General features: G+C 45.2%; 1 protein-coding gene across 1 annotated transcript in view; it reads left to right on the plus strand.

Moving 5' to 3' along the window:
- grin2aa (glutamate receptor, ionotropic, N-methyl D-aspartate 2A, a) overlaps nucleotides 1-22,085 on the plus strand; it is a 292,852-nt gene that overhangs the window by 164,271 nt on the left and 106,496 nt on the right. The window contains exons 4-5 of the mRNA XM_079519794.1: nucleotides 1,762-1,978; nucleotides 2,637-2,848. Coding sequence (XP_079375920.1) covers nucleotides 1,762-1,978; nucleotides 2,637-2,848 — 429 coding nt within the window. The remainder of the gene's footprint in view (nucleotides 1-1,761; nucleotides 1,979-2,636; nucleotides 2,849-22,085) is intronic.

Genomic DNA, 22,085 nt, shown 5'->3' on the forward strand with positions numbered 1-22,085 from the left:
AAAATAATGGTTAAAGTGGTTAAACGCTATAAGGCGACACGGATGCGTCCTCAGGTCTAAATGAGTTAACCCATTAAGACCCGTCCTGAGGCCCATTCTACAAATGCCTTCCAAATCAGTAGTTCTCAAACTTTTTAGTAAATCAAATTTGTTCCATGTTTATTCAAACGTTCACAAATTTTCAAAAATGTTCAAAAAAGCATCGATGTACAATGTTGGTCGCACGGCACGAAGTGACGCTTGTAAAATGTGCTTTTTTTTTTAATTGCCAAAACTAAAATCTAAAATGCGTTCCCGGTGTCAATGGGTTAAGAATACTAAAGATAATGTTATCCATTTGACATTGTTAATTAAACACTGTGTTCTCTCTCTCTCTCTCTCTCTCTCTCTCTCTCTCTCTCTCTCTCTCTCTCTCTCTCTCTCTCTCTCTCTTCTCTCTCTCTTTCTCTCTCTCTCTCTCTCTCTCTCATGAGATTAGTATAGCGTTTGCTGTGGTGATTGCATTTAACGAGGGGTGCGAGAGGGCGGGAAAAAAAAACGAAAAAAGAAAAACATGCCGCGGGAGTGTGCACGGTGATGATTAAACTTGCCCGTTTAAATAAAAGTTAATTAAGGAAACAAAGTAAAATAGAGTACTGCGGATAATAAAGCCTATAACCCAACTGTCTAATCCATGGCACCAAGGCCACAGCACAGCGAAAAGGGTCAAAAATTTATGTAATTTTTCTTTTCTTTTCTTTTTCTTTTTTGTTCCCGGTCAAAGGTGCAAGGGAAGGTCTTCTGCACACTGCAAGGTTGAGCGGCTGTTTTATATTGCTTTGACACGGTCGCGTCAATCAAGAACAACCTTCCTGAGCAGCCAAGTCTTTGCTGATATTAAGAGGCTTAAAGTCCATCTGCAGTGGGGCGGTAGTGTCTCAGGGGTAGAGTGATCGGATGGAAACCGCAAGGTTCCCAGTTCGAACCCGGGCTCCCCCAGAATCAGTGTCGAAGTGTCCTTGTGCAAGACTCTGTGTCTGAACCCTATTGCTCCCGATGTGCTGGTTGGTGCCTTGCATGGTTTCCCTCGGCATTGGTGTGTGAATGGGTGAATGTAATGCACAATCTCTGTAAAGTGACTTGGATAAAGGTGCTATATAAATGCACCATTTACCAGTGGCTTTTTTAAGCAACCTTCATTGTGAAGTTTTCTGACGCAGCAACGCGACAGGCAGGCAAAGTGAGTGACAAATATACCCTCTTCTATCTTGAATCGTTTTGCCAGCATTCTTGTGAGAGCAACAAAGGGTTGTGTAGTTGTCTGTTGGTTTGTATTATTAATGTTGTTCTGTAAACGTGGTGATATTAGGGCTTGTTTGTTTGTGTGTGCCTCGACGGAGCGGGCGGTAGAGTTTCTGCTATCTGCGCGCTGGTTGTGGTGGGTCTGGGCCAAATTCACGCGAAAATGACCGGGCCGAATTCTTGTTAATAATTAGCTATTATACTCCGCTATTATAACCCAGGAGACGTTTAGATTTCCTGCACATGAGAGGAGGACGAGAAACACATCTCAAATCAAGCTCCATGTCTCCATATCTCTGTCGTGTGGACACCTCATAATATGAGTGTGGCGCTTATAGTATGGTCAAGCTCACAATGTGTCTCTCTCTCTCTCTCTCTCTCTCTCTCTCTCTCTCTCTCTCTCTCTGTGTGTCTTCCGTAGTTTCGTGGGCTGGGAGCTGCAGAACATCATCTCTCTCTCTCTCTGTGTGTCTTCCATAGTTTCGTGGGCTGGGAGCTGCAGAACATCATCACGCTGGACGCGGTGGAGGAGGACAGCCGCTCTCAGATCATGCTGAAGAAGGTGCAGTCTCCCGTGGTGGTCCTCTACTGCTCCAAGGACGAGGCGGTGTACATCCTGGAGGAGGCGCGCTCACTGGGCCTCACGGGCCACGGCACCATCTGGATCGTCCCCTCGCTCACCACGGGCAACCCCGACGTCAGTGCTGGAACATATAACTATACCCGTATATTATATTGTGCCGAATATAAGACCACTCTGATTATAAGATGACCACCATTTAATTGTCAAGACTCGTTTGTGGAGAAAGAACATAGAATGTCAAATAGTCTAGTCCCCGATTATAATACGACCCCGTTTTTTTAGGATATTTCAATTGGAAAAGAACGTAGTCTTATATTCAGCACAATAGGATATAAGTACATTTACTTAAGTACTGTACTTAAGTACAATTTTTGGGGCCTTGTATTTTACTTGAGTGTTTTCAGTTTCCAGTATTTTTACTTCTACTCCGCTACATCCCAGAGGCAAATGTTGTACTTTTACTGTAGATTTTGATTATTATTACAGATCATACAGTAACCACTTTGGCTCTATATACTGTACATTTCGACATTTTTCAAAAGATGTTTTACACATTAGACATTTTGAAATGGGACATTCTACATGACGACTACTTCATACTTTTGGTATATTTCGATGCCGACACTTTTGCACTTTCACTCGAGGGCATTCATTGTTGAATTCCGGACATTCACTCACAACGGAGTACAGCTGCACATTGCAGCATTGATACTTTGACTTAAGCAAAACAATTGAGTTGACTTTTTTCTGTGTGCTTTTCTGCCCCCCCAAGGTGACGCCCGAGGAGTTCCCGGCGGGCATGATCTCCGTATCCTACGACGACTGGGACTACCCGCTGGAGGCGCGCGTACGCGACGGCCTGGGCATCATCACGTCGGCCGCCTCCGCCATGCTCGACGAGTACGGCGATATCCCCGAGGCCAAGACGTCCTGCTACGGCCAGATGGAGAAGACCAGCAAGCTGCCGCCCAGCGCGCTGCACAAGTAAGGACGCGATCGGTCGTCGGTTGATTGGTTGGTTGGTTGATTGATTGATTGATTGATTGATTGAATTGGTGTGCGCGTGACATCATCATCATGCCCGGAAGTTATGCAGGAATGCCTACTGAGTGCCTACTGACAGCCCATCTAATCATCAATCATTAAACGGCATTAAAGTCAAAGTCAAAGTCGTACGATTAGTCACAGACGTTACCGCAGTGAAATTTGTTCTCCGCATTTGACCCATCTCTTGGAACGGTGAGCCGCAGCGTGCGCCGCGCTCGGGAATCATTAGTTGATTTGACCCCCAATCCAACCCATTGATGCTGAGTGCCAAGCAGGGAGGCATTGGGTCTTTGGTATGACCCGGCCGGGGATCAAACCCCGACCTCCCAGTTTCAGGGCGGACACTCTAACCACAAGGCCACTGTGTGGTCATTAAGGGCTGAAGTTAAACTCATGTTGCCACTCACTTTGCCACTCTATATGCCACTCACTTTATGCATTTGCATGTTCTATATGCACATACTGTACGCCATTTTGGAGATAACTACTCTTCCTACTTCCATTTTGGAGATAACTACTCTTCCTACTTCCGGGCCTCTTCTGATTTCCGTCACAGGTGTTGCCGATGATACTTTAAGGCTCTGTTCTGTTTAGTGTATACGGTGGTTTTCAAACTTGTTCATTTCAAGGACCCCCATAACTCTGAAAGTGTACCAAATGGACCCATAAGTGTCCATTTGGTTCCATTTGTACAGGGCCATTTGTCATCAACAAATACAAAACACTATAGAAAACGGGAAAATGGCGGCAGTGAATGGGCTCCTGATGTTTTTTTGGGGGGGGAAACGCGTGCGTGCGTGCGTGCGTGCGTGCGTGCGTGGCCAAATGTCTACACACAGAACCCGTATCGTTGGTGTTAGTGTCAATAATGGCAAAAAGAAATAAAAATGGCAAAATAAATCGGCATCTCTAAAATGTTGATGTCTTCACAAGTAGTGAATATGCGTGCGTGCGTGCGTGCGTGCGTGCGTGCGTGCGTGCGTGCGTGCGTGCGTGTGTTTGTGAGAGTGGGCCCGCTCCTCCTTGGTAATTAGAGGCTTCCTGCAGCTTCCCCTCTGAGTCTGACTGAAGGGAAGCTGCAGACTGAAGAAACGACCGAGCTACAATGGATGAAAGAAAGCAGGAACACAGAGATCTGCAAAGAGGAAGTACAGGGAGGGAGTCGGTGTGGGAGTCTGAGGAAGACAAAGAGCAAGTACAGGGAGGGAGTCGGTGTGGGAGTCTGAGGAAGACAAAGAGGAAGTACAGGGAGGGAGTCGGTGTGGGAGTCTGAGGAAGACAAAGAGGAAGTACAGGGAGGGAGTCGGTGTGGGAGTCTGAGGAAGACAAAGAGCAAGTGAGATAGAGAGGCAGAGTGGAAGATGGAGAGAGAAAGACGTGATGGAGGCAATTGTCTGCAAGTCAGTAGTTCTCAAACTTTGCCGCCGATTCCCGTCTGAAAATGTTCTGCCCGGGACCCCCATGAGGAGAAGATTTGTGTTGAAAAAAATTACACTTTCAAGATTTTCTTTTTTAGAACTTAACATGGATGAAGACGTTAAAATGATTGTGACAAATATAGTGAACCCCACTTTGAAGTTACTGTAGAGAGAGAGAGAGAGGGGGGGGGGGATAACAGTGGGGGGGGGGGGGGGGGGGGGGCTCTCCACAAAAATGAGGACACTCCAAAAGGGAAGTGCTCCTTGATGAGTCCTTCTGTTCCTTCCTCTCTTACTTCCCCCCCCCCCACACACACACACACACACTCCTCCTCCACCTTCGCCTACAATTCCATCCTGCTCTCCTGCACTCCCTCCCTCCCTCCCTCAGTCAGTGGGAGAGGGAGAGAGTTGCCAGCCCTGTCTGGCTGTCCAGCTGGCAGAGAGAGAGAGAGAGAGAGAGAGAGAGAGAGCAACCAAAGGTATGGCTCCCCCATATCTTGCAAGCATGATTGAACCCTACAAACCCTCCCGCGCACTCAGATCAGCCAACGCAGGAAAGCTGGAAGTACCCTCACTAAAAACGCCGGGACAACGCTCCACACGTCCCAAACTCTTCTCCCTTCTGGCCCCAAAACGCCGGGACAACGCTCCACACGTCCCAAACTCTTCTCCCTTCTGGCCCCAAAACGCCGGGACAACGCTCCACACGTCCCAAACTCTTCTCCCTTCTGGCCCCAAAACGCCGGGACAACGCTCCACACGTCCCAAACTCTTCTCCCTTCTGGCCCCAAAACGCCGGGACAACGCTCCACACGTCCCAAACTCTTCTCCCTTCTGGCCCCAAAACGCCGGGACAACGCTCCACACGTCCCAAACTCTTCTCCCTTCTGGCCCCAAAACGCCGGGACAACGCTCCACACGTCCCAAACTCTTCTCCCTTCTGGCCCCAAAACGCCGGGACAACGCTCCACACGTCCCAAACTCTTCTCCCTTCTGGCCCCAAAACGCCGGGACAACGCTCCACACGTCCCAAACTCTTCTCCCTTCTGGCCCCAAAACGCCGGGACAACGCTCCACACGTCCCAAACTCTTCTCCCTTCTGGCCCCAAAACGCCGGGACAACGCTCCACACGTCCCAAACTCTTCTCCCTTCTGGCCCCAAAACTTCCCGCACTGCACTTCCCGTTGCAATCAGAACTGCAGCATCACTCTTCCGCCGTAGTCTGAAAACCCACCTTTTCAGACTCCATCATGGCCCATAGCACTTACCCTACCCCCTTAGATAGCACTTTTTAGACTTAGATAGCATTTGAAACAGACTTATAGCATGTCATGTAGACAGTTCAATAATTGTATGTAGTCATAGCACTTCATAGTACATATGTATAGCATAGTATAGTATATATGTATAGTTTATATGTATATATTATATAGATATGTTCTAGTTACGTTCTTAGCTTACGCATGTTTCATGATAAATGCATTTTATATATGTGATGTATTCCCATGCGTTTATGTTCTTGCCTAATGTAAATCGCTCAGAGAGAGAGAGAGAGAGAGAGAGAGAGAGAGAGAGAGAGAGAGAGAGAGAGAGAGAGAGAGAGAGAGAGAGAGAGAGAGAGAGAGAGAGAGAGAGAGAGAGAGAGAGAGAGAGAGAGAGAGAGAGAGAGAGAGAGAGAGAGAGAGAGAGAGACAGAGAGAGAGAGACAGAGAGACAGACAGACAGACAGACAGACAGACAGACAGACAGACGTCGAGTGGAAACCTTGTCTGTCCAAAACTGTGCATGGCTTCTGATATTACGTCATTTTGCAACCAAGTCTATGCACTTGTAATGTTTGTTCAGGGCACTAAATGCCGACGTGAGACTGAGACTGCCATGTGTGCCAATATACAAACATCTTGTGACTGGTTTATTTTATACAATAACACACTATTCGAAGAAAACAATGCACATAAAGTGAGACGTTGTTGCCCATACAATGACACACACTGCATTCATGTCTCCTATAGTGAGACGTTGTTGCCCATACAATGACACACACTGCATTCATGTCTCCTATAGTGAGACGTTGTTGCCCATACAATGACACACACTGCATTCATGTCTCCTATAGTGAGACGTTGTTGCCCATACAATGACACACACTGCATTCATGTCTCCTATAGTGAGACGTTGTTGCCCATACAATGACACACACTGCATTCATGTCTCCTATAGTGAGACGTTGTTGCCCATACAATGACACACACTGCATTCATGTCTCTTCAATGAATGAATGCCACCTCCGTTACCTCCGTTACCTCCGTAACGAGTTTGAGTTTTGTATTTGCTCTTTCAAAGATAATATAGTGAACATAAAGCTGATGTACAAGCTCATGTGACATGCTGTGAGCTTGTAGAGCTACTATTTTGTGCAATGCTTGTATGAAGAAGTACAGTATAGGACTATAGGAGAATTTACTAAAAATATATAAAAAAGTTGAAGTACGGAGATAGGAGGTTATACTGCCCCGACAGCAAGCGAGTTATGGATAGATATAGATGTGATAAAGTCCCAGGAAAGCGTGAGGTGAAGACTTCAAATGATTATTTTATTTATTTTTATAATGGATTTCCTGTCAACAAAACTGACCTCAATAGCATGTATCTGGATGGAATCTGTGTTTAATTAATTAAGCAAAGGAAGCGGACAAGAAACCTTGTCCCGTCTAGTGAGATTGATGCCGAGTTTACAAAAGCACTTACCCAGGTCTCCCATCGTGTATAAAAATGCAATTAATTTCATCTTCAACCATCATCTTTGAACTCCGGGGTTTTCCGAGCAAATTGCCCTCATACAAAAATGATGTGCTTGTCAACCTGGGAGTATAGGTTTTGATAGAGGAAGAGCTGCAATGGGTTCATCTTTAACCGCTTAAAACACTTAGTAAACTTGACCGGTAAAAATAGAATCTTCAAAGAAATTAGAATTACGATGGGAAAATAAGATAGCTCGCAAATTTGCATGCGACACACTTTCCTTTGACATTTCACTTCCACCAAACACTTTCCAGCCAAGTGACCTCCTTCCTTCCCAGCATGCTCTGCTGCCCGAGGTGGTTACCCAGGTGATAAGCGGCCGCAGATGGCCGCGTTGCGGGCGAGAGAGCTCGGCGAATGGGGATTCAGCGGGGGAGGGGGGGGGGGGGGGGGGGTTGAGGCGGGGGGCGAACGCGATTGGTTGGGGGATAGGTGGGCGCGTGCAGAGCCCTGTTGGTCTGTTAGAGCCGTTTGTCAGGGGAGATGAGAGAACACAAGCAAACGCATGCACACACTCATGCACACATGCACAGTTGCACACACTCATGACATGCACACATGCACAGTTGCACACACTCATGACATGCACACATGCCCAGTTGCACACACTCATGCACACATGCACGCAAGGCATACAGTAGGCATACACTACAGTACAGCACAGACAATACACAAACACAGATGGGGGCACTTGCACGCACAAACATGTAGCTATTGGTGGTCAGTAATGAAGCACATTTACTTAGTACTGTGCTTAAAGGACCACTTCACCACTTTTCAACCTATCTTATCTATGTCTGTGTCTCATAGGAGGGCTGTGGGCAGTTCAGAAACCGTCTTCCAGTGACATCATCGATGGGGAATACAAGCTAATAGAAACTGCAGGCTTTCTAGTCCTGAAAAGTTGCAATGCGAAAATGGAAGCCATCGTTCTCACGATAATGAAAATCTAAATCATGCCATTTTATCATGATTATTAGTGAGGACCTATTATATGAAGATAGGTTGAAAAGTGGTGAAGTGGTCCTTTAAGTACATTCTTTTAACACAGAACTTTCACTCAAATATTGTACTTTTGCTACATTTAACTCCATTATTGCCCGCTAGGTGGCAGCATAAGCACACCTAACCTGTGCCACCCGTCCGCTCTCACTCTGCGATCCTTGTTTCACGTGTCGGCGGCGGATGCGATGTTATGTGATGCGATCTGATATATAAATATTCATTCAATCTGTATGTATACATCAATTTGAATGTTTCACTTTCAATCAATCTGTATATCTGTAGGACTGCTGCAGGGCTGCAGCCTGCTGCCTGCAGGCTATCAGAAATGACTTTGGACGGATGGAAAAAACTTGCAGAGTGACAGATTACTTTACCTGGGTTACATCTTCTGATAGTGCTGACATGACCAGAGATGGGCAAAATACATTGAAAATGTATTTTGTTACAAAATACAAATACTGGGTCACAGAATGTATTTAAATACAAAATACAAATACTGGTCTGAGAAATGTATTTGAGATACAAATACGTATTTTGTATTTTGAAAATACATGAAAATACATTTTCATTCAAATGTATATAATGATAAGTAAATTCATAATTAATTGCCAAATATTAAATTAATGACCTGTCAGAATGTCTAATACATTGAAGGTTATTAAGAATGATACACTTTATATTTTAAGCAAATCAATGTGCTATAACTGTATCAAACAGGACCCACAAAGGAATGGATTGGCCATCTGATTCATCACTGTCACTCCTCTTTGACTTCTACCTCAAGAAAAATGTAGAAATAGATTGATTGATTGATTGATTGATTGATTAGGCCTACCACCAATTTACATTTAAACCAACAATAAAAAACAAGATAAGTAAACAAGATACTAATGACTAAGATGAATAGATATATATCAATTAAAGGAGCATTCAGTGATTTTGAAAACCCCCCGGTCTTCCCCGGTAACAAGATGTGCACATGCAGTGCCGATTCTGGCCTCCAAGGGGCCCTAAGCATGATTGTAGCAAGGGGGCCCCCCATGAAAAAACGGGGGGTTTTGAAACAGTTTAAAACAGTTTTAAGTAGACAAACAGAGCAGAATAAGGTATAAACATTTATTGTCTGTCTGTCTGTCTGTCTGTCTGTCTGTCTGTCTGTCTGTCTGTCTGTCTGTCTGTCTGTCTGTCTGTCTGTCTGTCTGTCTGTCTGTCTGTCTGTCTGTCTGTCTGTCTGTCTGTCTGTCTGTCTGTCTGTCTGTGTATGACAGACTGACTGGTATAAACAGCGCCCCCGGTGTAGAGGGATGGTATGACAGACTGGTATAAACAGCGCCCCCAGTGGGGAGGGATGGTATGACAGACTGGTATAAACAGCGCCCCCAGTGTAGAGGGATGGTATGACAGACTGGTATAAACAGCGCCCCCAGTGGGGAGGGATGGTATGACAGACTGGTATAAACAGCAACCCCCAGTGGGGAGGGATGGTATGACAGACTGGTATAAACAGTGCCCCCAGTGGGGAGGGATGGTATGACAGACTGACTGGTATAAACAGTGCCCCCAGTGGAGAGGGATGCTATGACAGAGAGACTGGTATAAACAGCGTCCCCAGTGGGGAGGGATGGTATAAACAGCACCCCCAGTGTAGAGGGATGGTATAAACAGCGCCCCCAGTGGGGAGAGATGGTATGACAGACTGACTGGTATAAACAGTGCCCCCAGTGGAGAGGGATGCTATGACAGAGAGACTGGTATAAACAGCGTCCCCAGTGGGGAGGGATGGTATAAACAGCACCCCCAGTGTAGAGGGATGGTATAAACAGCGCCCCCAGTGGGGAGGGATGGTATGACAGACTGACTGGTATAAACAGAGCCCCCAGTGGGGAGGGATGGTATGACAGACTGACTGGTATAAACAGTGCCCCCAGTGGAGAGGGATGCTATGACAGAGAGACTGGTATAAACAGCGTCCCCAGTGGGGAGGGATGGTATAAACAGCACCCCCAGTGTAGAGGGATAGTATAAACAGCGCCCCCAGTGGGGAGGGATGGTATGACAGACTGACTGGTATAAACAGCGCCCCCAGTGGGGAGGGATGGTATGACAGAGAGACTGGTATAAACAGCGCCCCCAGTGGGGAGGGATGGTATGACAGACTGACTGGTATAAACAGTGCTCCCAGTGGGGAGGCTGTGTTGTGGCTTTAGTCACAAACTTAAGCATGGCCCCAGGAAATTATAGATACAAACACAAGGATAAAAAAAAACTCAATTGTGTATATATATATATATATATATATATATATATATATATATACACACCCCCGCCGCCCCCCCACTTTGAAAGGGGGGCGTTTCCGCGTGGTGGAAATGTCTACTACGATAGGCCTGTCCTTGATTCTGATCACTAAGGTACGCTGTTGGCGGAAGATTTCACCATTGAGCAGCGTTACACTCACTGCGCAAATAACGTAAAAAGCCCCCACGGCTCCGCCCGCCCTGTGCTCACCGTTCCTTGCCAGGCCTCAAACAGCCTGGCCAATCAGCAGCGGCTATCCCGCCTCTAGCTGCTGCTGATTGGCCAGGCCGTTTTGTGGCCGGGCATCAAGTCTGCCTGAGAGTTCCCAGATGGGAGCAGGAGGGGGGAACCCAGTGTACTCTCTGCTGCCCCATCTGGCGGAGTCAGGTTATGTGTTTTGCCCCTACAGTTTAAACCTGAGGCTGTGTAAAATTACATTAAAAAGTATTTTATGTATTTGAAATACAGAAAATACTAGATCTGAAAGTATCTAGATACAAAATACATCTCATTTCTTTCATCCCAGCAAAATACAAATTACAAAATACAAAAAAGTATTTCAAATACGTATTTCAAATACATGTATTTCAAATACTGCCCATCTCTGGACATGACATAATAATCCCATCTAGTGTTTCATTAGCGCGGCAGAAAGTGACAAATATAGTCTACACTCTACAGCTGAGCTTGTTGTGCTGATGACAGGCAGCGCGCCATGAACACACGTTGAAACAAGGTGGTAAAGATAACAAGGAGAGGACAGTGATGTCACTGTTATGCAACACAGAAGTAGCATGGACTTGAAGCTGTTTATAAACCAGTCAGTCAGTGACATCACTTACTAATCCTTGGTGTTACTCTTCCTGCGACCGATAGCCCCTGAAACCAGGCTTTCACCGTCGTCTCGTCCTGACTCTTTTTTTTCTCTTCTTCTTCCCCCTTCATGGGCCCCTTGGGGGCGCTGGGCCCCGGTGCATCGCACCGGTTGCACCGTCGATATTTACGCCACTGCCTGGGCCCCATATATGGGGGCTTTCCCATGGGGATTTTGAGTGATACTCTGACTGACTAGCTGATGGACAAAAATACTCCACAAAAGTTATCCCTTTTTCGCATTAAACTCACAGAGGGAGTTGTTGGTATATCAGATTGTTTCATCTAAATTCATTAGGCTTTCACTTGTGGGGGAGAAAAAAAGGAACAAAGTTCTAAAAGTTTAAAATAAGCTTAAATTGGGTTAATCCACAAGGAGGAGGAATGCTGAGCCACTACTTTTAACTTAGAGCCATTAGCGAAACCCTGCAGGAGAATGACTGCAGCAGCAGCCCATACTTCTAACCCTGCAGGAGAATGACTGCAGCAGCAGCCCATACGTCTTTAACCCTGCAGGAGAATGACTGCAGCAGCAGCCCATACGTCTTTAACCCTGCAGGAGAATGACTGCAGCAGCAGCCCATACTTCTAACCCTGCAGGAGAATGACTGCAGCAGCAGCCCATACTGCTTTCACTGCAGCCACTGAAACCCTGTAGGAGAATGACTGCAGCAGCAGCCCATACTTCTAACCCTGCAGGAGAATGACTGCAGCAGCAGCCCATACTTCTAACCCTGCAGGAGAATGACTGCAGCAGCAGCCCATACTTCTTTCACTGCAGCCACCAGAGGTGGGAACAGTACATTTACTTAAGTACTGTACCTTTTGTACAATTTTGAGGTATTTGTATACTTTACTTTGAGTGTTTTCAGTTTCCAATACTGTTACTTCTACTCCTCTTCATCTCAGAGGCAAATAGTGTACTTTTACTCCACTGCATTTGTTTGAAAACTTTTTGTTACTAGTTAAACGTTGTAGATTTTTGATTATTATTACAAAACATACACGTAAACACTTCAGCCCTATATAGACTTTGGCCATTTATATGCGACACATTTTGACCTTGTAGATCTGCTATTTTCAAAAGATGTGTATACATCTGTATAATGAGAGTACTTTTAACTTTTGCTACTTTAAGTACATTTTGATGCCAATTCTGTTGTACTTTTACTCAAGTAAATTTAGAATTATGGACTTTTACTTGTAACGATGCATTTCTATACTGGTACTTTTACTTAAATAAAACATATACGAGTACTTTTTCCACCACTGATGTATGCACTGGTGCAGTGCTACTGTAATGCTGCGTTCACACGGGCAGACGCAAAAGATACAAAGATGCAAAGATGCAAAGCTACGCAGCGTATTTGTAGCTTTTGCAGCAGCAGCGGCGGTGCTTAGGAAATGGCCGCCCTATGCCGCATCCCACGGATGCCTTCCCGACTTGCGCACTTGCTGTCGGGCAGAAACCAAACCTTTTTTGTGTGTTTGTTTGTTTGTTTTGTTTAGTTTTTTGTCCCGTAAATTAACCCATTTTGGCCTGACCTCGAAATTTATTTATTAATCTAAATCCTCCAGTTTTCTGAAATAAATATTTTCACGATTTTTCAAAAATAGCAGACCTACAAGCTCGGTGGCGCGCTATGAGCTTGTAGATCTGCTATTTTTCAATAGCTAAATTATAACATAATGTTTAAAACACCAAAAGGGGTTCCCGCCCAAAATGGGTTAACACCCTAATTTAAGCGTCACACGAAAGCATCAAAAGTAGCAGATCCACAAGTTCAGAACGCGGCCCGAGCTTGTGGAACTTCCTCGTTCCCGCTCTGTGGATTTAACTTCATAGTTTTCGTGATTTGTACTCTCTTTTTCACCCTTTTTAAAAAAAAAAGATTTTTTTTTAATCCCACGATTTTTGCCGATTTCCCAAGCTGTAATGGGCCCTACTCTGCCAACCTGGGGAAAGCCCCGAACTGAGCTCGTGCCTCCTTGCATGATGAGTGCAGGTCCGCTTCTTATATCACCTGACAGTGCAGGGAGTTTCCCCGCTAGGACGTATAGCGCGTGGAAGGAAAACGCTATTCCAACCCAGTTCGTTTCCCCTCCATCGGCTGGCCAGGGGGAGGCTGTTTAGAGACCAGGATTACTGAATGTTTCTTGGTTAGGGTACCTACCCTAGGGGACACGTGGAGAACATGTAAACTCCACACAGAAAGGCCCTTTTCGCCAAACCCCACCTAGGGTATGGGCGCTGATGACGCGGTAGGAGAGGACACAGCTGTGAGGCGACAGCGCTGCGCCACCGCACCCCCTAGTACTTTTTTCTCCTAAATTTAGACGTTATGCCAATTATGCCTCCCGACACACGTTTGTGTGCTGTCACTGCTGCTGTTGTATCTTACTGACTCACTTTATCTGCATTGCTAATGATTTTAAATGTTCGCCGAGGGCCTGCCTTTTATATATGACACCATGCATCAGTGGATGAATATGTGACTTTCAGCGGAAGCTGTCTCCTTGCTTTAAGACAGGGGTTCTCAACGTTTTTGGCCAGGGACCCCCGGACATGCTTTGGCAATGTCTCGGGACCCCCGCCCCGCCCCCTCCCGACCCCCAATATAAATTGACTGCTACAATAACCTTAAACCATTTTGGGCGGGAACCCCTTTTGGTGTTTTAAGCATTGTTATAATTTAGCTATTGAAAAATAGCAGATCTACAAGCTCATAGCGCGCCACCGAGTGAAAATAATTAAAATAATAATTAAAATAATTTGGCGACCCCCCGAGGGGTCGTGACCCACGGGTTGAGAACCCCTGCTTTAAGAAGCCAACACCCTTTTAGTCATTATGCCCCAATGCTCAAATTCACCACAAGGCCACTGCTGAGCTATACTGGTTGGTATTCATATAGGTTGGTGGTGTAAAGTAACTACCGTATAAGTACATTTACTTAAGTACTATATTTTAATATAGTAATTCATATATATTACAATGTTGAGGTATTTGTATTTTACTTGAGAATTTCCAATACTTTTACTTCTACTCCACTACATCTCAGAGGCAAATATTGTACATTACTACAATTATTTGAGAACTTTGGTTACTATTAATTACTTTGTAGATTTGGATTATTATTTCAAAACATACGTTAACCACTTCAGCCCTACATAATTGGTAATTTGAAAATGAGTGAGCTTGTAGATCGGCTATTTTCGAAAGATTTATTTGAAAACTTGAAATGGCACATTCTGCATAATTGATTATAATTATGACCATAATTTCACTTTTAGTACTTTTAGTAAATGTTGATGCCAATACTTTTGTACTGTTGTTCAAGTACATTTTTAAATTCCAGACTTTTACTTGTAGCGGAGTATAGTTCTATATATATTGCCAAGCCGGATGCCCTGCAGCCAAGCCTGAGGCACCACAAAGGATTGAAACGGCTCTAGGCCTCTGCAGTGGCTGGGCAAAATCACATACGTTTGGCAAAATCTCTTAACCCATTTTGGGCGGGAACCCCTTTTGGTGTTAGCATTATGTTATGCTTTAGCTGTTGAAAATAGCAGATCTACAAGCTCATAGCGCGCCACTTGGTCTGCTTGTAGGTCTGCTATTTTTGAAAAATCGAAGAACCACTGACATAGAAACATAGCTTTTTCAGAAAACTGTCAGGATGTAGAAGACATTTTTAGAATCTGATCTCAGGTCAAAATCTCTTAAATGACTCATTTCCCTGTGGAATGAAATGAGTAAACCATGGAAGACCATGGGAATGGATGGCCGTTCCAGTGACTAGCTTGTAAAGTAGCTTTGGCGCGTTGAACACTCCGTTAGCTCGCTTTCCCTTTCCTCATTTAACACCTGTGTGACAGCTCAGCCAATACATTCACCGTGACACACTGGAGAGATGGATATGTTTTGCAAAGAAGAGCACAGCTATAAAATGAAATAAAGACCAGGGTGCTGTGAATGAGCGACTATGAGAGCTGGCCAGCGCAGCAATCCAACCAAGTGACATATTTTGCGTGTGTGCGTGCGTGCGTGCGTGCGTGCGTGCGTGCGTGCGTGCGTGCGTGCGTGCGTGCGTGCGTGTGGTTGAGATGAGAGAAATATCCTCCCATAGGAGAATGTTCTGCCATGACAGATTTATCTCCCCTTACTCTGCTGAACAGCTAGCCGTAAGAGACTTTAGCACTTATTTATCAGTGTGTGTGTGTGTGTGTGTGTGTGTGTGTGTGTGTGCATTTGTGCGTGCGCGAGTGCACACGTGTGTGTGTGTGTGTGTGTGTGTGTGCGTGTGTGCGTGTGCGCGTGTGTGTGTGCGCGTTGTGGTTGTAGTTTGTTCTGACAGGTAATTCCAGTTTTCAGCCATGAAATATGATGGCCAAAACTCTCTCTCACACACACACACACACACACACACACACACACACACACACACACACACACACACACACACACACACACACACACACACACACACACACTTATTATAGACCGCTGAGGCTACTTGTCACCATGTGCAGTATCCATAACTTTGATAATATACGAGGGGAGGACCCCACATGTACAGACTAGAGTATATAGGAACACAAATAAAGGCCTTTTAGGGGAAGGCTATAGACACATTTAGAAGCAAGTACAGTACGTACAGTACATGCTACCCAAAGACCCAAACACTTACATACTGTAATGCACTTTTACAACCTCAACAGATGACACATGACAATACACTGCACGATGCCGCTGTCATACTGCATGTATGTACAAAAAGTTTGCTAAAAAAAAAGGGCAGATTTAAGCTCACAACGCAACGCGATGCCACACGTTGTGAGCTTGTAGATCGGCTATTCTGTCTACTTGTGTGTGACACTATAGTATGATGAAGTATAGGGCATTCATTTATTATTACTATTATTTAAGTAAAAAAGTCTGACAGAAACTATAATTTCTAGTTGTATCATCATCATCATCATTTTTCGACCGCGGTCGAGATCATGGATTTCACAATGCCACGCCAGACTTTCCGGTCCTTCATTGCCATCCCCAGTTCCTGCTTACTGATGCATGTGTCCCTAGCGATGACATCAGGGAACGACAGTTTTCTACCTCTGGTCTGCTTTGACGCAGGACTCCAGAGAAGAAGGTAGAGTAGTTGTATGGCAAGTTCGATATATGGCAATAGGCCAGGGTCATTTTTTCCAGTTTTTACAGATCATGAAAGTACAGAATGCAATAGCTTTCAAATGTTGCATCATACATTAAAACCTGAAAATAGCTAAAGAAGTAATTATGCCTATTTTTATTTAGTTAAACCACAACTCTAGAAGCAGAGCAAAGACCAGGCTGTGTGAATTTGGGGCAAGTTATAGCTCTACTTGGGCATTGTGTTACATTATTAGACATAATTACTATATTATCTTTTGGAGTGAGGCTATATTTATTGCCCCCAATTTATTTGTTCTGATCTTCTGTTGCTAATAATACTGTCTGAATGCTTTAGAAACAAATATTGCAGCACATTCAATCCATTCCCTCTGATTTTAATGAATGGTTGCGGTGCAAAACCAATCTGTTTAGCAGTGTAAGGCTGTACATACCTTGACAATGACAGCTGGAAGGCCAGCTGTCACACCATCAGGGATGTCTCAGCATCCCCACCATTCACATATATCATCAGTGCTTTGGCTGGCTGCGGAACCTTGTATGTCCAAAACAACTATACTTTTCAGCAGTGGTGAAAAAAAACAACTCGATAAGGGCCTTTCTCGGCCCCACCCCTCTCCAATTGTTTATTTAGTGTTTAGTTTCCAAGATGGCCGCAGCACCAGGAGGGGGTGGGACGGAGGTGAGCGGGTGGGGTTGACATATGCCCTTACTGGGCTGCGTTCACACATTCAAGACACCTGTCTTGGTCTGTCTTGTGTCTGTGTTTAATGCATTTCCAATGGAAGCCCATATGGTTTGACCAAAACATTTTGTTTGATGGGGGGGAGGGGGGCAGAACACATCCATCAAAGCTGTGTTCAGACACAAGTCAGGTGTCAGACACAAGGCAAGTGTCTTGAATGCAGCCCAATAAAGGCATATGTCGACAGCGCCCGCTCACCTCCGCCCCACCCCCTCTTGATGCTGCGTCCATCTTGGAAACTAAACACAATATAAACAGTGGGAGAGGGGCGGGGCAGAGAAAGGCCCTAATTATTTTACTTAACTCAGGGGTTTCCAAAGTGCGGCAATAGTTAAACAACATACAAATATGAAATACGATGAGATACTAGGTTTCTGTGCCGTCAGCGATGACATATACTCTGCCTGTGAGCCACTCGTCCCAGAGCCAGGCTGACATGGGGAGGACAAGTCAAAAGAACAGTGGCTTTATCTTTATCGCTCCGAGAAGAACAAAACAAGAAAATAAATCAGCCACCCCCCCGGCCTTACTGTAAACCAGTGGTTCCCAAACGTTTTAGCTCAAGACCCAAAAGAGAAAATAGACGTTTGCCAGGGACCCATGCACACTAGTGAAAACAGCCGACGAGAAAATAGACGTTTGCCAGGGACCCATGCACACTAGTGAAAACAGTCGACGAGAAAATAGACGTTTGCCAGGGACCCATGCACACTAGTGAAAACAGCCGACGAGAAAATAGACGTTTGCCAGGGACCCATGCACACTAGTGAAAACAGTCGACGAGAAAATAGACGTTTGCCAGGGACCCATGCACACTAGTGAAAACAGTCGACGAGAAAATAGACGTTTGCCAGGGACCCATGCACACTAGTGAAAACAGCCGATCTACAAGCTCACAACGTGCCGCTTCGCGCCACGTTGTGAGCTTGTAGAACGGCTATTTTCACTACTTTTTAAACATTTGTTTCATGATTTATGGTAGGCTATTTCTTAGATTTTTTTTTTCTTCATGAAATTACAGAAAGAAAATTAATTTGTTTTTTAATTCATGAAAAAAAAAAAGCTTCTGTCCACGACCCACAAATGACATACGTACTGTTGCTGTAAACTGTGTGTGTGTGTGTGTGTGTGTGTGTGTGTGTGTGTGTGTGTGTGTGTGTGTGTGTGTGTGTGTGTGTGTGTGTGTGTGTGTGTGTGTGTGTGTGTGTGTGTGTGTGTGTGTGTGTTGTGGTGGTATAGACCCTGTGTACTGTCAGGACCCGGCCTTGCACTGCCAACAGCGAGAGCACCATCATTAGTTCACTTACATCCACCCCACACCACGAGTGGCTAATTACCCCGCCTAATTAAGCTGACCTTCTGCACGTGCGCAGCCTGTGAGTTGGCAGCCCTGCCCTCCCCCTCCTCGCTTGCGGACGACGCCCCCTTGGACCACACCCCTCCTGCCAGTATTATCGTCTGTGTCGGGGTGGAAATCTAACTTTTCCTTTTTCGTAAATGGGCTATACGCACACACATGTCATTTTGGAAAAGGGACCCCTTCCCTATACTTCCTTCACAGGTGTTACCGATGATTCTAATGAAGGATCTGTTCCGTTCTGCATGGTCAAACAGAGTCAGGGTGCTATTGGGGCCGGGGTCCTTAAAATTAAAACGTCTGAGAACCCCTGCACACTAAATGGAACATATAGCCTTAATTAGGATCATCGGTAACACCTGTTGTGTGAAGGGGATTGACCCGGAAGTAGGAAGAGTTATTCTGTGTGCATATAGCCCATTATCACCCTTACTTAGATCATCCTACAGCGTCACGCGAAAGCGCTAAAAGTAGCAGATATGCAAGCTCGAAGCACGCCGCAAACTGCGCAAAGCAACGCTTTTTCTGCTTGTCAACCTGCAACGCGCGCGTGTGCGTGGGTGCGTGTGTGCGTGTGTGCGTGTGTGCGTGCATCTATTTAATATTCCTGCGAATGTTTTGACATAGTGGAATGGACACTGGGGCAGGTATGTGAGGTGATGGGGATTATTCAGATCCATAAGTCATACATGATGCATGCAGATAGTCTCCTACAGTATGGACTGGTTTGTGCATGAGTGAGTGTGTCCTGTCTGTCTGGCACGCATGCATGCACACAAGCACGCACATGCACATGTGCACACACACACACACACACACACACACACACACACACACACACTGTATGCATCAGTCATGCTGCGCAATTAATCAAAAGTAAGAGGGGGACAGACAGTATTAAGTACCGCAATTTTCCAAACCGCAAGAGGCAGCTATTGCTCAGAGGGAAGGCATTTTGAGACAGCACTATACTGCTCACAGCAAGGGCTTTGTTGATATTGCAAATCGTTGCTGTTGGCACAAACCTCTTATCATATTATTTTAAGTTTGTGTGTTTTTTTTTTGTTTTTGTTTTTGTAAATTCAGGATGGGAACGACCTTTTTGGTGTTTTAAGGATTATGTTATACTTTAGCTATTGAAAAATAGCAGATCTATACAAGCTCATAGCGCGGGTGCCACCGAATGCCACGCTACGAGCTTGTAGATCTGCTATTTTTGAAAGAATCGTGAAAAAGTGGCGCAACATATTTTCAGATGGGGGTACGTGGCCAAATACATATCATTCTGAGGGTCTTTGACATAAAAAACAGGTTGAGCACCACTGACATAGAAACATTTGTTTTTTCAGAAAACTGCCAGGATTTAGAAGACATTTTGTAGAATCTGACCTCAGGTCTAAATGGGTTAACTCCCTATACTTCATCATACTACGGCTTCACACCAAAGCATCCAAAGTAGCAGATATATACACGGTCGAAATGTGTCACTTACGCGCCACGTTGGGAGCTTTTTTCTTTTTTTTTTTTTTCCTGTTTTGGAATGTGTAACAGGTTTTTGGACATTTTGACCCGACAGAGAGTAAAATAATCATGTCAAAGAAAATTCTTGCTAAGATAATAATTCAAACTGAACAGTAGAACACAGCCTACAGTCAGACACGCGCACGCACACGCACACGCACACGCACAAGCACAAGCACAAGCACGCACATACTGCACACAATAATGAAGAACAGCAGGTGTGGAAGCAGTGTTACAGTAGTGGTACTCGTTTTAACACAGCCATCAACTAAATAGCACTTATCTGTGACACCTGAGCTAGCGAGACACTGTGTGTGTGTGTGTGTGTGTGTGTGTGTGTGTGTGTGTGTGTGTGTGTGTGTGTGTGTGTGTGTGTGTGTGTGTGTGTGTGTGTGTGTGTGTGTGTGTGTGTGTGTGTGTGTGTGTGTGTGTGTGTGTGTGTGTGTGTGTGTGCGTGCGTGCGTGCGTGCGTGCGTGCGTGCGTGCGTGCGCGTGCGTGCCTGCCTGTGTGCGTGCATACACACAGACAGATACAAGTGTATCATGGATCATGCTCTGATGGTTCGTATCGCCACTCCGACAACTCATTGTCTTGATGAAGAATAAATGGCACTATCCCCCGGATACGCATAAACGCACACACACATGCGCACGCACACACACAAACGCACACACACACACACACACACACACACACCTACGCACAGCGTGAGAAGCTGCTAGTATCTCAGTGCTGCACTGTGTATTGACAGGGATATCAGCACCAGGAGGGATGATATGTCACATATCGCCTCTGCTATGGGTGGAAACATCATTAGTAGGGATGGAGCAAGCTAATTTTTTATTGATAACGATCACCTTATCGAGCATTTTCTATTATTTTGAGGAAAGACAGGAGACAATAAATTCAGAACCGAACCAGTATCTTTTACTAGGGCCTTCAAATACAGTACCTTTCTAAATGATTTTTTTTGTTGCTTTCGCCTTTATTTTATATATTTTATGGAGGGACAGACAGTAGGCTGACAGGAAATGGGGAGAGAGATGGGGGGGAAGACATGCAGTAAAGGCCGTTGGGATCGGGAGTCGAACCTGCGGCACACTGCCAGACTGGATTACCAGACAAGGTGCCTGGACCACTGAGCCATGGCCCAGGCCTACAGTACAGTACCTTTCTAACAGACAGAAGGCAATTGACCTTTTTACCAATACATTTGGATGAGGCTGGCAGGGCACTGCGTCAGGCACCCAGAACTTGAGGCAAGTAAATTGACTCTATGGGAGTCAACCCTAATCATTAGGTCCAATAGTGTTAACTTGTCAGGATAAAAAAAAAAAAAAAAAACATTATATTTTAGTATGCTTCAGTGCGATCGACGCTGCAGTGCGATCGAGTAGGACAGTTTCAATATCTTACCTCTCTCTAGGCTCATACCTAGAGAGAAGGCCCATTATTTATTCGGCATTTGAGCCACGGACCACCACGTGATTAGATTTAGCCTCTCAGACACAAAACCTTTGTTGTCGGATAGGATTTTGTCCACAATTCCATGCTGTATTGGGGTTGTTATACCATAGGATAGCTAACAGGCACATGTTGTTATACCATAGGATAGCTAACAGGCACATGTTGATCAAAAATAACAATTCCTCTATATTATCTAATTGTGTAGACGTCTTATAAATCAAATGATGCAGATGTTTGACAATAATAATATTTGGCTCTGAGATAGTGGAGTAGAAGTAAAATATTGAGAATTGGAAATACTCAAGTCGGGGCGGCTGTGGCTCAGGAGGTAGAGCAGGTCGTCTAATGATCCGTGGGTCGGCGGTTGGAATCCCTGCTCTCCTGTCTACATGTCGGAAGTGTCCTTGGGCAAGACACTGAACCCTGCATTGCCTCCAATGAGCCATTCGGTGTGAGCTCCACCATTGGTGTGCAGTGAATGTGGGAAGTGACAGTCGACGCTGGATGTCGAC

This window comes from Electrona antarctica (genome assembly GCF_951216825.1).
Source record: "Electrona antarctica genome assembly, chromosome: 14".
Taxonomy (NCBI): Eukaryota; Metazoa; Chordata; class Actinopteri; order Myctophiformes; family Myctophidae; genus Electrona; species Electrona antarctica.